The 13,866-nt window shown below is 34.0% G+C and overlaps 1 protein-coding gene across 1 annotated transcript; it reads left to right on the top strand.

The window, feature by feature from the left end:
• The first annotated feature begins 328 nt into the window (after positions 1-328).
• Pnn (desmosome associated protein-like protein pinnin) lies at positions 329-11,492 on the top strand. The gene is made up of 5 exons (XM_018450450.1): positions 329-636; positions 6,430-6,622; positions 10,117-10,290; positions 10,536-10,830; positions 11,036-11,492. Exons 1-5 carry the CDS (start codon positions 482-484, stop codon positions 11,353-11,355), a joined length of 1,137 nt encoding a protein of 378 aa, XP_018305952.1. The 5' UTR covers positions 329-481; the 3' UTR covers positions 11,356-11,492.
• Positions 11,493-13,866: the final 2,374 nt, after the last annotated feature.

Here is a 13,866-nt window from a genome sequence, read left to right as displayed (position 1 = left end):
CGATCAATGTAGAACCAGCTTTAAATGATACAATAAAATGGGATGTTTTGATTGGTTAACTCGTGACGCGGACGGACGACGCGACGCGTGACGCGCTCAGTTGAAAATGTACCATAAAGCTGATTCTACATTGATAGCATCGCAGCGTCACAAGCGTGTCGCAAGCGTTATGGCCCAATCAGAGTCGAGCTAGCTTGACGTTGATTGGACTGCAACGCTTGCGACGTTGCGATGCGACTAATGTAGAACCAGCTTAATGCGCCCTATATTCTAAACTTAACACTTTCATGTAAAGATACCTTTACTTCTGAATAATAATAATGTTCATCTACTCTTACTAAATCTATGTCCAAATTCATGGTTTGCAAATTGTAAGATCAGAAAATTTCTCCGATCTCTGATCAACTCTGGTGTCGACACTATTTCGATTCTTTGTTGAAGGAATCAATTTTCTGTGTTATTAAGTGCAAAAGTGTTTCTAATGAGGAAATTAGATTGTCAAGAGTTATGGGGAGCCGACAGATTAGAAGCACAGTTAGAAGTTGCCCGCGATGGACTTCGTGGTCTCGATCGCAGCATTCGTAAAATTTTGGGCCGTGATCTTCCTGATGGCGAAAGTGGTCCATTGCAGTCTAGGTTATATTTAATTAAAAAATTTTTAATTTTAATTTTTTAGGTTCATTTATACGAAATTATTAAATATATTTTTAAAAACATTTTATAATAAAAAAAAAATTCTTGAAATATTTTAACAATTCATGTATTGCAGTATATTTGTAACTTTTACTATCATGAGCTTTTTTACACTTTTATCTATTCATTATTTCTGTACTATTTGTATTACATTTGTATTTTTTGTCTCACATTTATATATAATATATTTATATCATTTCTGTCACATATATGTGTTAAATAATATATTCATACATTTATATCTGTTATAGTTTTTTTTCATGTAATTTAAGATTTGTTCTTTGTCTCCGCATGAGGATTGCACCAGTGATCTGTTTTCTGTTCCTGCACTAGACTGCACTAGATTTCTTTTTCTTGTCTTTGATAAATATCAGATATATACTTATCTCACTTTAAGTTTCAAAAGTGTACACTAGTTGTCATAGAAAATAGACCTTTGAACTGAACTGAACTAGCATAAATCAGAACTGACGAGTGTGAGTGTATACGCAAGAAATAAAAAATGTTCTAGTACAAGATAAAATGGTGTTCCATATTATGTTTGTTTTTTATTGCAGCATTAGAATTGCACTAGAACTAAACTGAATTAGAACTGAGCAAGAATACAGTGTAAATAAGTAATAAAAAACATATAGTGCAGTCAAGATGGACATGACTCATGTATTGTATTAAAATTATTAGATTTATCTAATGAAGAAGATATAATTGCAATTACACCATTAGAAACAATCTTAAACAAAGATAATGATGGTAAAAAATATACGTGACATATATTATTAAATTTAGACACAATAGGTGCTTTCCATTTGATGACACAAGTCGATACAAGTGTTGTTCTATCTTTGTCACTCTCTGAATGTCAAGAAGGATAGAATAACGCTTGTGTCGACTTGTGTCATCAAATGGAAAGCACCCAGTGTTATTAATATTATACAGGGTGTTTCCAAATTAAATGGCAAAACTTCGGGAGCGTGTAGAGGAGTAAAAAACTAAGAAAAAAAGTCCTATGGACATATGCTCCTTTTTGCTTTGTTTCGCAGGAAATCACGAAAAAAGAAAAAAATATATTTAATTTATTATTTTAATTATTTTATTTATAAACTTTTTAATGAAGATTTTGTTCGAAATGTGCACCTCTTGCAGCAATACAAGCATTGCATCTGTCAAACACGGCTCTTGTAGCAGCCCCGCCTTTAAAGCATTACCGTTGCAGAAACCGTATACAAAAACCATATCAGCATATTCACTATTAGAATACGTACGCGGCATATTGCAAAAGACAAAATTCATCTACTGTTAAAGGCTTTCAAAGAGCGACTGACAAATTCATAACAGAAAGTGGAAAATGTAATCAAATATGTCGGTGCTAGATATGGCAAGAAATGTAAACATTTTTTTTCGATTTCTCTGAAACGGAGCAAAAACGAGCATATGTCTATAGGACTTTTTTTCTTAGTTTTTTACTCCTCTACACGCTCCCGAAGTTTTGCGATTTAATTTGGAAACACCCTGTATATATGTAAAAGTGTTTCGCAGAACATAGCCATTTCTGAATGCTCTGCACTGCCTATACTGACTCTAGTAGCGTTTTCCCTTGGGATACACTGGGTGCAGCCTCACAGTGTACCAGTTGCGTGTAAGCGCTACACTCAGCTACACTGCACTAGAGTACACATTATGATGTACACTACTTCATTATTGCACTAAAACCCTGTTCCTACTTGATATCCATCCTCAAATTTTAAATGTCACACTGGCTCTACACCGTCCCTTTGAGACGGTGTAGCAAAATCCCACTTTGTGCATAAAATTTGCACTATACCATAGCCATGGAAACATGGTACACCGAATGAATTCGCTTACCACTAGCCAATAGATTTGTTCTTTTTAACTAAAGTTCTTGCAAGGTTCATCTTTTTTCTTTTTCTCTCTAACATCAAGAGAAAAGAAAGAAAGATGAATCATGCAAGAACTTTAGTTAAAAAGAACAGGCCTATGGAAACATGGTACACTAGGTTTGTTCCTTTTAGCTGAACTTTTGCACCGGTTCATTTTTTTCCTTTTCTCTCCAGGAGGAAAGAAGAGGAAAAAAGACGAACTGGTGCAAAAGTTCAGGTAAAAAGAACAGGTCTAATGTCTGGGTGTTGCACTAGTGTAGTTGCACTAGGGCGATAGTGCAGCCAAGAAAAAATAGGCCTGTTCTTTTTGACTGAACTTTTGCACCAGTTCATCTTTCTTCTTCTTTCTTCCTGAACAGAAAAGGAAGAAAGATGAACTGGTGCAAAAGTTCAGCTAAAAAGAACAAGCCTAATGCTATAGGTCTAGTGCAGCCAGTGAACTTTTGCACTGAGTTTTCGTACAGTGCAATAAAGAACAGCCATTGACACTTTTGCAATAAAAAATACTTCAATGTACACTTATTACACTGGTTCAAAAAGTTCAGCAATAAAAAACAAACCTATTGTTTACATAGAAATATTAGATTTGTGTGATGAAGATGAAAGTATTAATGAGATTCCATTATTCTTAATTGAAGACAATGATGGTATGAAATATTTTTGTATGTAGGCATAGGCTGCATTCAGGGAAACGCTATTAGCACTATGTGTGTCATTTTAGCTTCATCGTCTATTAGACGTGAGATAGTATTATACAAATGGCGCTGATAGCGCTCCTCGAATGCACCCTTAGTATCATTTATCTATTTTTACTCAGGCCTGATGGCACCAACATTACTTCGATTTTAAGCAAAACTCAAAACTTTCTCTGTCTCTGTTTCTCTTTTACTTTATAACGTGAAAGAGAGTTTTAAGTCTTGCTTAAAATCAAATAGTAACATTGGTGCAACCTTATAGACTTTTGCATTATTTGTACAAAGTCTGTTTTATGTGGCTGAACTTATATACATTAGTTGCTTCCCATTTACACCGATTCTCAGATAATTCTCTCTTGTGACGTCATAACTCAGTTGAATGCACGTTCCTTTTGCATTCTGACAAGTGAGATTCAACTGAGTTTTTATCTATAATCTGCATAAGATCAAGACTGTGCTTTAGTGTGAGTCTCGTAAATTCACTTCAAAGTAAAGTTATGAACTTGTGGGTGTGTGTGTGTTGACATATGATATCTTTTTACCAAAGTAAGCAAGTAGTGACGTCATTAATCTGAGTATCTCTCTTAGCTCACTTCAAGCTCAGTTTCACTTGTGTGTAAAATTGTAAATGGAAAGCAACTATTATAAAGTTTATTTTCTGTTTCTATACTAATTGCATTAGTTCAAAAAATGTACACTAAAGTGTTTACTGTTCCCTGTGAAAATGGCGTCAGTGACGCTGTTTTTCGTTCCAGTGCAACAGAACTCAGTGCACGAGTTGTACTAGCTGTACTAGGGATGCATTCCATTTCACGCATAATGTGCATAATGCATCATTTATCCTTGTTTAACATTCGGTGAATAACAAAGAATAAATGATGCATCATGCATGAAACAAAACGCAGCCTAGGTCTGGAGTCAGTGCAAGCAATTATGTACAAATAGTGCAAGAGTTTATGAATAATAAAACGATAAAAATATATTAATGATAGTAAGCCTACATAAAAAACATTTTGTATCACCATTATCTCTCTCTTTAATTAAAAATTTTTTTAATGATGAAATTGCATTAATACTTTCATTCTCATTACATGAATCTACTTCCATGTAAACAATATGGGACGCCATTTTTATCTTGCACTAGAACGTTTTTTTTATTCCTTACCTGCACGCTTACATTCGTCAGTTCTAGATTGCACTAGTTCAGTTCTAATGCAATCCTCGTGCAGGAACAGAAAACAAACCTAATAGTCTGGGAGCAAGTGATGACTTTCTATGTGATTTGATACCGGTATCTGCAAAATCGAGTTCAGAAATACAAGGAAAGACTGTTAGATTGTCATTTTCACATAAAATTACTGACATATAATTTCTAAATTTTTAATAACTGAAATAACGTTCATAAAACGTCGATAAGCGACTAAAAACCTTTCTTATAAACTTATTCTTCAAAAAGGTATCAAAAACGTAAGGACACTTTATTTTTTGACATGTTTGACCCGTAGCCGATCAACTTGCGCAACCGCTTTGCGCAACCAAATATTGTCGTTACTACTTTTTACTATTCGCACTACTATCCAAAGAAGTTTCAGGCGGTATCAAATGACGTTTATGCATCGAAATTTTTAACGATTCTGACGGAGTGCGTTTCCGTATCGCGGCCGATTCAGACAGTCAGGTATTTTTTTCCCTTCTCCACTACTTAGGCCTAGACTAACAGCACAAAAATTTTCAGCCGGTCAAATTACGTAGGGAAAATCTTCACTAGTTCTCGGACTATTAGTGCTTATACTAGACCTGTTTTTAGCTGAACTTCTTGCACGGTTCATCTTTTCTCTTTCTCTTCAACGTGGAAAGAAAAGAAAGAAAGATGATCCGTCAGCACAAAATTGCACAAAAGTTGCAGCAACATTGCATATTGCAGCAATATTGCAGAGATTTTCCAACGATATTGCTACAAATTCTGTGCTGTATGGGGGGTGCAAGAATTTTAACTAAAAGGACAGATGTACTGACTCCAAATTTAGTGCAGCCAGTTCAGTGAACTCGTATACTGAGTTCAGTTGCACTGGAATAAGAAAAGTATTGTCACCGACGAGATACTCCTACTGTTAAAGACTGCCGGTCTCACTGAAGTTTGTGTGACTGTTAAAATTTAAATGACTAAAAATAAGAAACAGATGATATAATATCAATTTTATGATTTATGAATTTTATAGACATGTATATAAACGAATAACACACGATTTTTATTTAAAAACAAATTTTAATATTATCGTTTGAATTTGATTGCCAATAGAGATGATAACTGTAGAGAAAAAATTGTAATTTTGCGGCAATATAAAATATTGTAGTATTACATGTATGTATACTTATTTATGCAGCATTTATGTAATAAAAAATCGTGAATTTAATGTATTATTCAAATATTTATGTCAATAATCGCAAATTCATATCAATTGTCGATAATGTCATTGTTCTTCAATTATCCCCGGACCCTAAAATTCTATTGATAGTTACGAAACTTTGCCCACGGCCGGCCGTCTTTAAAGCTGTCGGGAATACGCACCGAGTGTCTCCAAGTCAAAGTTGATAAAAATCATGTTTAATCGATGTTTTTAACATGTTTTAAACATTTTTTTTATGATACTGTTTTAAGCAACTGTATGAAGCATTAAAAATATATTTGAGAGACAAAAAACACAATGTTTTGTTCTTAAAAAAAAAACATCTATTTGTTATCTACCCTGCTCCAAGTATCATTCTATCCTTATTGTAATTTATCGAATGTTAAATAAGGATAAATTGATACCTGGAGACACTCAGCATATATTCCCGGACGCAGCCTAATAGTATCTCATCGGTGATATCGCTAACGTCATTTTGAGAACAGTAAAGCTGGAAACACAATGAAAAGCACAAGCAATAGGAACAGGGAATAAGAGATTTCAATCTATCTATATCATAAAGCGTTCATTCTAGTATACATGGTTTCTGATAGGTTGAAATTTGTTATTTCCTGTTGTTCCTGTTGCCTGTGCTTTTCATTGCGTTTCCGGCTTAAACGTTTCAGTGTATACTTCTTGAAGTATAATCAATGAGGAACAGAAAACAAACCTTTAGTTTGATTTATTCTTTTCTAGAATACCTCAAAAACGTCTATTGCAAGAAGATCGTCGAAGAGCTATAACAGAGTTTATGAATAATGAACTATCAGGAGGCAAACGACGTTGGCAAGGCTCTAATGCAGAACCGAAAACAGTTTTTAGTCGATTAAGTGCACGTGTTCCGTCTACTGCAGATGATAGTGCTGATGAAGACGATAATATTACCAAGGTAATTTATTTACGCATGTGGAGTGACAATAAAGTTTCAAAAATAATTTTGCTTTCACTAAAGTAACAACACTATAAGTTGTTACTTCCCGTAGTTCCCACTGCTGTGTAATCCGAATCTCCTATGAAAAAAGTAAATTGTCAATTATACAATCATCGTTCAAGTTTCCAGATAACCAAGCGTGTTTCAGCAAAATCTGTGAGATGCTTATGATATTGGCAACTAACTATATATTTGTCTTCTATATATGATTTTAAATATACCAATAGTATAGCAATACGCTGAATACGCAAGCAACAGTGTGTATACATATGTATATATTGCCAGCAGTTTTATGGCAAAATAGTAGCAAAGTTATCTCACTATCGGCAATTTACAGCATTGTGTGATCCTAGATTATTATAGCAACATGACAGCAACAGCATGAATTTTGATGATGAAAATTTTAAAATTTTGTTGGCAAGTTGCTGCCTAAAATTATCATATCATGAAAGCATCAATTTGCCAACAAACACAGATTCAGCTGCAGCAATTCTAGCTGCAACAATACATTTATTTGCAAACGACAAGACAAATATAAATACGTTGCTGTCTGGGCTTGTATATGTAAAAATATTATGTTCCGTGTTATAAGAAAAATGGGTAATTATGCAGTATAGGGGACTACTTTCCAATGACCTTGACAACATATGTCAAGGTCATTGGAAAGTAGTCCCCTATACTGCATAATTACCCATTTTTCTAGTCGCTTGTTTCAAGCGACCGAAAGTGCTTTCTCGGCAATCTCGACCGCTTGGCGTGTATCAATAAGGGACGAGAGGCATTCTAGATAACGTATAAGTTTTAATAAATTGTAGTAATAGTATACTCCTCCCATTAAGGGTCTAAGCACAAAGATGACTGTAACTGACAAGGGAAGTTTCACAACTGTCCGGATCCGATTTGAATCAAATTCTCCATGAGAATTTGGTTCTCCTTTTTTACAAAGGGGTGTTTCACCCCTTAAACATGAGTTAGGGCACGTATAAAAAAATACGTGTCTCTTAGATTTTCGTGTTTAACATATTTTTATTACAACATATTTCATGGAGAATCAAATCGGTTCCGGACAGTTGTGAAACTTCCCTTGTGAGTCGTGGAACGTTAGTTGTAGTTGTAGGTTGAGCAAAACATTGTGCGTTGATCCATGACTATGACTCATGTTTTGCGACTCAGTTACGACCATCTTTGTGCTGAAGCCCTAACCCTTTGTGGTCACATCTCTTTTGAGAATTTTATGTTGGTCACACAGGGAGCAAAATAACATTTTAAATGATTGCTATATTTACAATTTTTATTCTTTAAAATTACAAAAATCACTGAACATACTTTAAACATTATAGAATATGGAAATGCAGTGGCTTTTTAAAGTTTTTAATTTTAACATATTTAAAAAAATCGCAAAGGCTGACGTCCAAGGAACAACATGGTTGAAGGTACAAAAACGTATTTTAAACTTCGGATAAATGGCAATTTAAGTCCCGTTTTAAAAAAAGACTTAGAAATATAAAGTCTCATAGCTTTTTGAGATTCTCTGAACTCCAGATGACCATGAAGGATTAATTCAGAATAGTATAAATCAAGTCAAAATGCTACAGTTTACGAAAATATTAATTACGCCGCGTTGAGCTAGTAAAGAGCGATGTCAATTGATGAAGCAAAAGTGGACGGGCTGATTCTCTAAGTTGCGCGGGGCCAAATATCCGTCACTGTTCAGAGCTCGATGTTGGAGCGTATAACTGTATGATTTTAATGTTATATCTGAGACTAAGCTTCAATATGAGATATATGTACAGAAAATAACATTTGGATATATTTTTATATTACATTATGAAATAATTTGTAACTTCTGATATCATTTGTAAATATGTAATTCTGATGTATGATACAATATTGTACATTATATCTGTTTTATAATAATATTAATTTTTATAGTTTTTTAATGATTATAAAATACTTGTTATTTAACAAATATAATTAACACAAACAAAAGTATCATCAATGATCTCGCAATGTAGTGGACTTAAAATTGACGCGGTACGAACATATTAAAGAAATTCAGAAGAGAAAAAAATTCTTGAAAAAGTAAATAGTGTCAACATTATCGCGGCAGTTGAAGTAAATCCACATGTTAGTCAACGCAAATTAGCAAACACATCTGGAATTACACGAGCTTCAGTACAGCGAATACTGAAAAAACAAAATTTTCATCTATATCATTTAATTTTGACTCAAGAACTTTCGGATGCTGATTATGAGTATCATTTAATATTTTGCGAGTGGATGCGTAATGCCATAGAAAACGATTTATTTTTGCAAAATATTCTTTTTTCTGATGAAGCACAATTTACCAACACTGGGCATATTAATAAACACAATATGCACTATTGGTCACATGAGAATCCTAAATAGATGCGTACAGTTACTTTACAATATCGTTGATCACTAAATATATGGTGTGGAATAATTGGCGATTTTGTAATTGGACCATACTTTTTTGATGGTACTGTTATTACTGAATCCTATTGTGATCTATTGAGCAATCATCTTCCTCTACTTCTAGAAGAATTACCACTTAACGTGAAAAGAGAAATGTGGTTTCAACAAGATGGTGCCCCTCCTCATTTTTCTAGAGCTACGGGTACTCTTTTAAACGAAATATTTAGTAATAAATGAATAGGTCGGGGAGGTCCTGTTCAATGGCTTCCTCGTTCATCTGATCTTACACCTTTGGACTATTTTTTATGGGGCTATGTCAAAGAGAAAGTCATGTTTGAATCACTTACGATAAAATTTAAGAAGATTTAAAACGAAGAATACGTGAAACTTTAGCGTAACCCCAGAAATATGTGTTATGATGTGAATGTTTAGAGTTAGACAAAATTTTGTAGAAAGAATTAATAAGTGTTTGAATGTGAATGTGGTCGCAGACAGAATATATTTAATACAATAAAAAAGAACAAAAAAAACAATGAAGTCTTTTATTTAATTTATGCTTTTATCATTAGTTTGAAAGTACTCTACCTTAAAGTTTAAATGTTAAACTTTTGATAGAAGTATTTTCGAAAGAAATGTTTCAGACGCAGTTTACTTGTTTTTTCCCGTAGAATCCAAATGTATAACATTTTATAGGTTCCATTTAAAACTTTGATGTTACCTATCGCCCCGTTAAAGAGGGGGCGGGAGAGGATTTTTTGTTTACATAATTAGAAAGATGCCCTTGAATATATGAAACTTTCTCATGAACAGCTTTTTGATAGGATAAATATTTTTAAAGTTATTAGCTTGTAACACTTTACGTGGACTACCCTGTATTTAATTTACGTATTTTTAACCGACCCAGTATGATTTTAGATATTATTTGATGTATTTTACTTTAATATTTGTATATAATTCAATATGAACTTTGGATTAATTCAGTATAAACTAATATGTATTTTGATGTGTTTATTAAGCCCGCTGTATCATCCAGAGTAATAGCTACTCCTCGAGAAATTCCTTCACGTCAAGAAGTTATCAGACGAGAAAGAATAGATGAGCGTAGTCGACAAAGAAATAAACGAATGTTTGGTGCACTTTTAGGTACTTTACAAAAATTTAGACAAGAGGAAACTAAACTCAAAGCGAAGGTAGGATATATTTAAATTTAGTCAGTAGCTTATCATGAAGTATAATGCTTTTTAGGCTTTCACAGGTATTATCTTCAAAGACACCAGAAGGTTTGCAAGTTATCGCCATGTTTTCATCCATTGCTAATGCCAATGTTTCATGAATCTTGTCAGGTTTATGAAACGTTGGCATTAGCGGTGGATGAAAACACGACGATAATCCGCAAACCTTCTGGTGTCTTTGAAGTATAATGTTTCATTTGCAGGAAGATAAAAAAGCAGAAGTGGAAGCTAGAGTAGAAGAAGCTAGAAGACGAGAAAAAGAAGAATTGCGAAGAGAAAGACAACAATTGTTTTTGTCACGAAAACGGCAATTGACTGAAGTGCGAGCATTGGAAGCAAAGCTTGCACGTAGTAGACAATTTCAAGATTGGCGCAATGCACAGTTACCTCTTGCTTTATTTATTAAAACACATGCACAACCTTCTATTTATTATATACCAAAGCGTAAACACCCACAAACAGACGTGTTATTAGCGCAGTCTACAAAAGAACTTCATGGTTAGTAATCTCATAAATATTAGATCTGTTCTTTATAGCTAAATTAGTTTATACATTGTATCTAAAATGAAATAAATGTTTGAAGTTTGATAAAAGCCAGATAGAAAGTTTTAATACAGTACAACAACAAAAAACAGTCCTATTATTTTATGTAAATTCATTTATGTATATTTATGCAAATGTATATTTTTTTGTATTGTTTCAGAGGAAATTGAAAAAAGAGAAAAAGCATTGGTTGAAGAATTAAATCTAATAGAGGTTCAAATAGGGTTAAGCAAACATTCGCAAAACTTTGAAGCATCTTCATCTTTACATACTGTAGAAGCTCCACGTTTACTAGAAGAGGGTGAAGAAAATCGAGATCCTAATCCAGAACATAATATTGAGGCTGCAATCAATGATAGTAATGATAATGCTGATATTTCAATAGAGTCTGTAATAAATGAAAATTTTGATAATGATCATACAGAGAAAAAGGAAGAAGTACAATTGGACCAAGTTGAACATGATGTAAACAATGGCTAGTATATTTACTACAATAAAAAGAGTTGTACATATTATGTACAGCCAATGATCTGACACAAAATGAGGATTTTCATAGTAAGAGAATTTTCATAGTCTTCAAGTATTGTTTTATGATTGTATAATTAAAGACATCCCAAAAGATCAAAAACTTGTAATTTTATTACAAATCTGTAATTCTATTTTATGACTTTAATCTTTAACAATAAGAATCTTACTGGACCGTGCATTTGAATATTCAACAATAAGAAATAGGAATAATGGCCCTAACAGTCAAAGCTAGAGCTTTATAATACTTACATAATTCATTCTGAATTACTACATACTATATAGGTATGTACATTAGACTAGAGTTAAAAAATTCTCGGTAAAAATAAAATCGGAGAAGGTAACAAAGAATATTACCGTATTATACCGTATTATGTAATAGTACAAGAATTTACGAGAATTTATAAGAAAATTCAATATTAACGTTTATTTGTGGTTGTTTCCTTAAAACATGTAAATTTAATTTATTGCGATTAAAAAAGCATAAAAGTGTTAGCCTGGATCTACAATAGGTTTTTAAGCCTTAAACCATAAGAAATCAACGAATCATAGTCGATTATTCTCTTCGTATTCGACTGTAATTGGTCAATGAAAAAAAAACCTAAAAAGTCTCAACTTTGTTACCTTTGAAGTGCAGTAGACTTTATGTGCATGGATGGATAGGTCTCGTCGAGAGGAACAAGAAAGGTCCTATAGATTTTTCACCTAATTACAATAGTTTAGAAATGGCGACCTGTTGAAGAAAAAGGGACTCTAATATGTCATTGGCTACGATAGTACAATTCGCGCAATTAATGCCTTCCATCTCTGTTTTGACATTGCGCGTTATTTTCTCGGTAATTTTCACGTTCATGGTCGTAGTCAGATGGAATTATGGACAATACGCTAGTTTCTCCAATCTCTATTGGTTAGTCCGGTTTGTCCGACTACGGCTATGAACGTGAAAATAACCGAGAAGATAAACGCGATGTCTCACCAGTGGACGTGATGTCATAGGCTGGGAAAGCATTAATTGCGAGAATACTATGATATATATATATATATATATATATATATGAGTTTGGCAGAACGGTGCGACAGGCAAAATATTGGGGGGCAACCTATCCTTTTCTGCGCGTGCATCTTGACCGTAAACTTTGATACTGAATAATTTTACCTTCCTCATCAATTTTGATAAAATTAGGCTCATTCGATACGTTTTTGCACGAAATGAACGAATGTGACAAAAAAAATGACGCCCCGTAGACCGAGATATTAATCGTTCAAATTAATGACTATTCAGGTTAGGAAATCTGTGACATCGATGGTATAGACATGTGAACACGTGAGGCTAGAATAAATATTCTCTGCTTTAATTTATCAAAATCTGTGAGGAAGGTAGAATTCTTGAGTATTACTCTTACTTTTATATCTGATTTTATTTTTTTCAGTAATATAAGTGTCAAGTTACGCGCAGAGAAGGATGAGTTGCCCCGATATATTGGCTGCGTTCAGCAGAACGTTTGTTTTGCAACTGTTGGAAGTTTCCTTCGCGCTAATTGGATCATACTTTTAGATCTAGAAGAATGGTCCTATCTCAGCAGACAATCATAAAACGGTTGCAAAACTGTTGAGTCTGCTGAACGCAGCCTTTGCCTCTCGCACCGTTCTGCCAAATCCAGCATATACTATAGAAAAGTATATGGATGTTGGGTCTATCTCATGATATAAAGACAAACATGCTCGATCGGTGATAAACCAGGACCACTGCGCATGTATCAATCACGTCACATTCGGCTATATCCGGAGCAGTTCGTGTTAATAAAATATGGTCGCTATGTAGCTAACACATGTGCAGCACACGCCGAATAAATTCCGTAGTGCAAAATCGAGTGATTTCACATTCAAAATACATTGTGCAGTTAAAGGATGAGGAAATTACCATCATAAGACAAAAAATGAGTCAGATTGAGAGGAATCGGAAAATTTTTCGAATAGAAAGGCATGCTTAAAAGCATACGTTCGAATTTCGCGCTTAATGATGACGTATTCTTGCTACATATTTTGATTGGCCAGTGGGCGTGGCCATGCGCAATACCGATGTCTGCGTTCAGCAGACTCAACAGTTTTGCAACCGTTTTATGATTGGCTGCGTTCAGCAGACTCAACAGTTTTGCAACCGTTTTATGATTATCTGCTGAGATAGGACCATTCTTCTAGATCTAAAAGTATGATCCAATTAGCGCGAAGGAAACTTCCAACAGTTGCAAAACAAACGTTCTGCTGAACGCAGCCATTGTCTTTATATCATGGTCTACCTTATATGTCTATGGATTATATTAGGTGTATTCGAACCGTATTAGCTTAGCTTATTTTTTCCCTCAAATGTTGGCAGTTCCGTAACTAAACCGAGAAGTGTTCCGAACCAATCGGCCATCAAACTCAACTACTGGCTTCTATTGGTTACGTGTTATGACAGCCGACGGG

The sequence above is a fragment of the Mycetomoellerius zeteki genome, unplaced genomic scaffold (assembly GCF_001594055.1).
Source record: "Mycetomoellerius zeteki isolate Tzet28-1 unplaced genomic scaffold, Tzet1.0 scaffold28, whole genome shotgun sequence".
Taxonomy (NCBI): Eukaryota; Metazoa; Arthropoda; class Insecta; order Hymenoptera; family Formicidae; genus Mycetomoellerius; species Mycetomoellerius zeteki.
The sequence above is the reverse complement of the archived record's forward strand: the minus strand, read 5'-3'. Positions and strand labels throughout refer to the sequence as shown.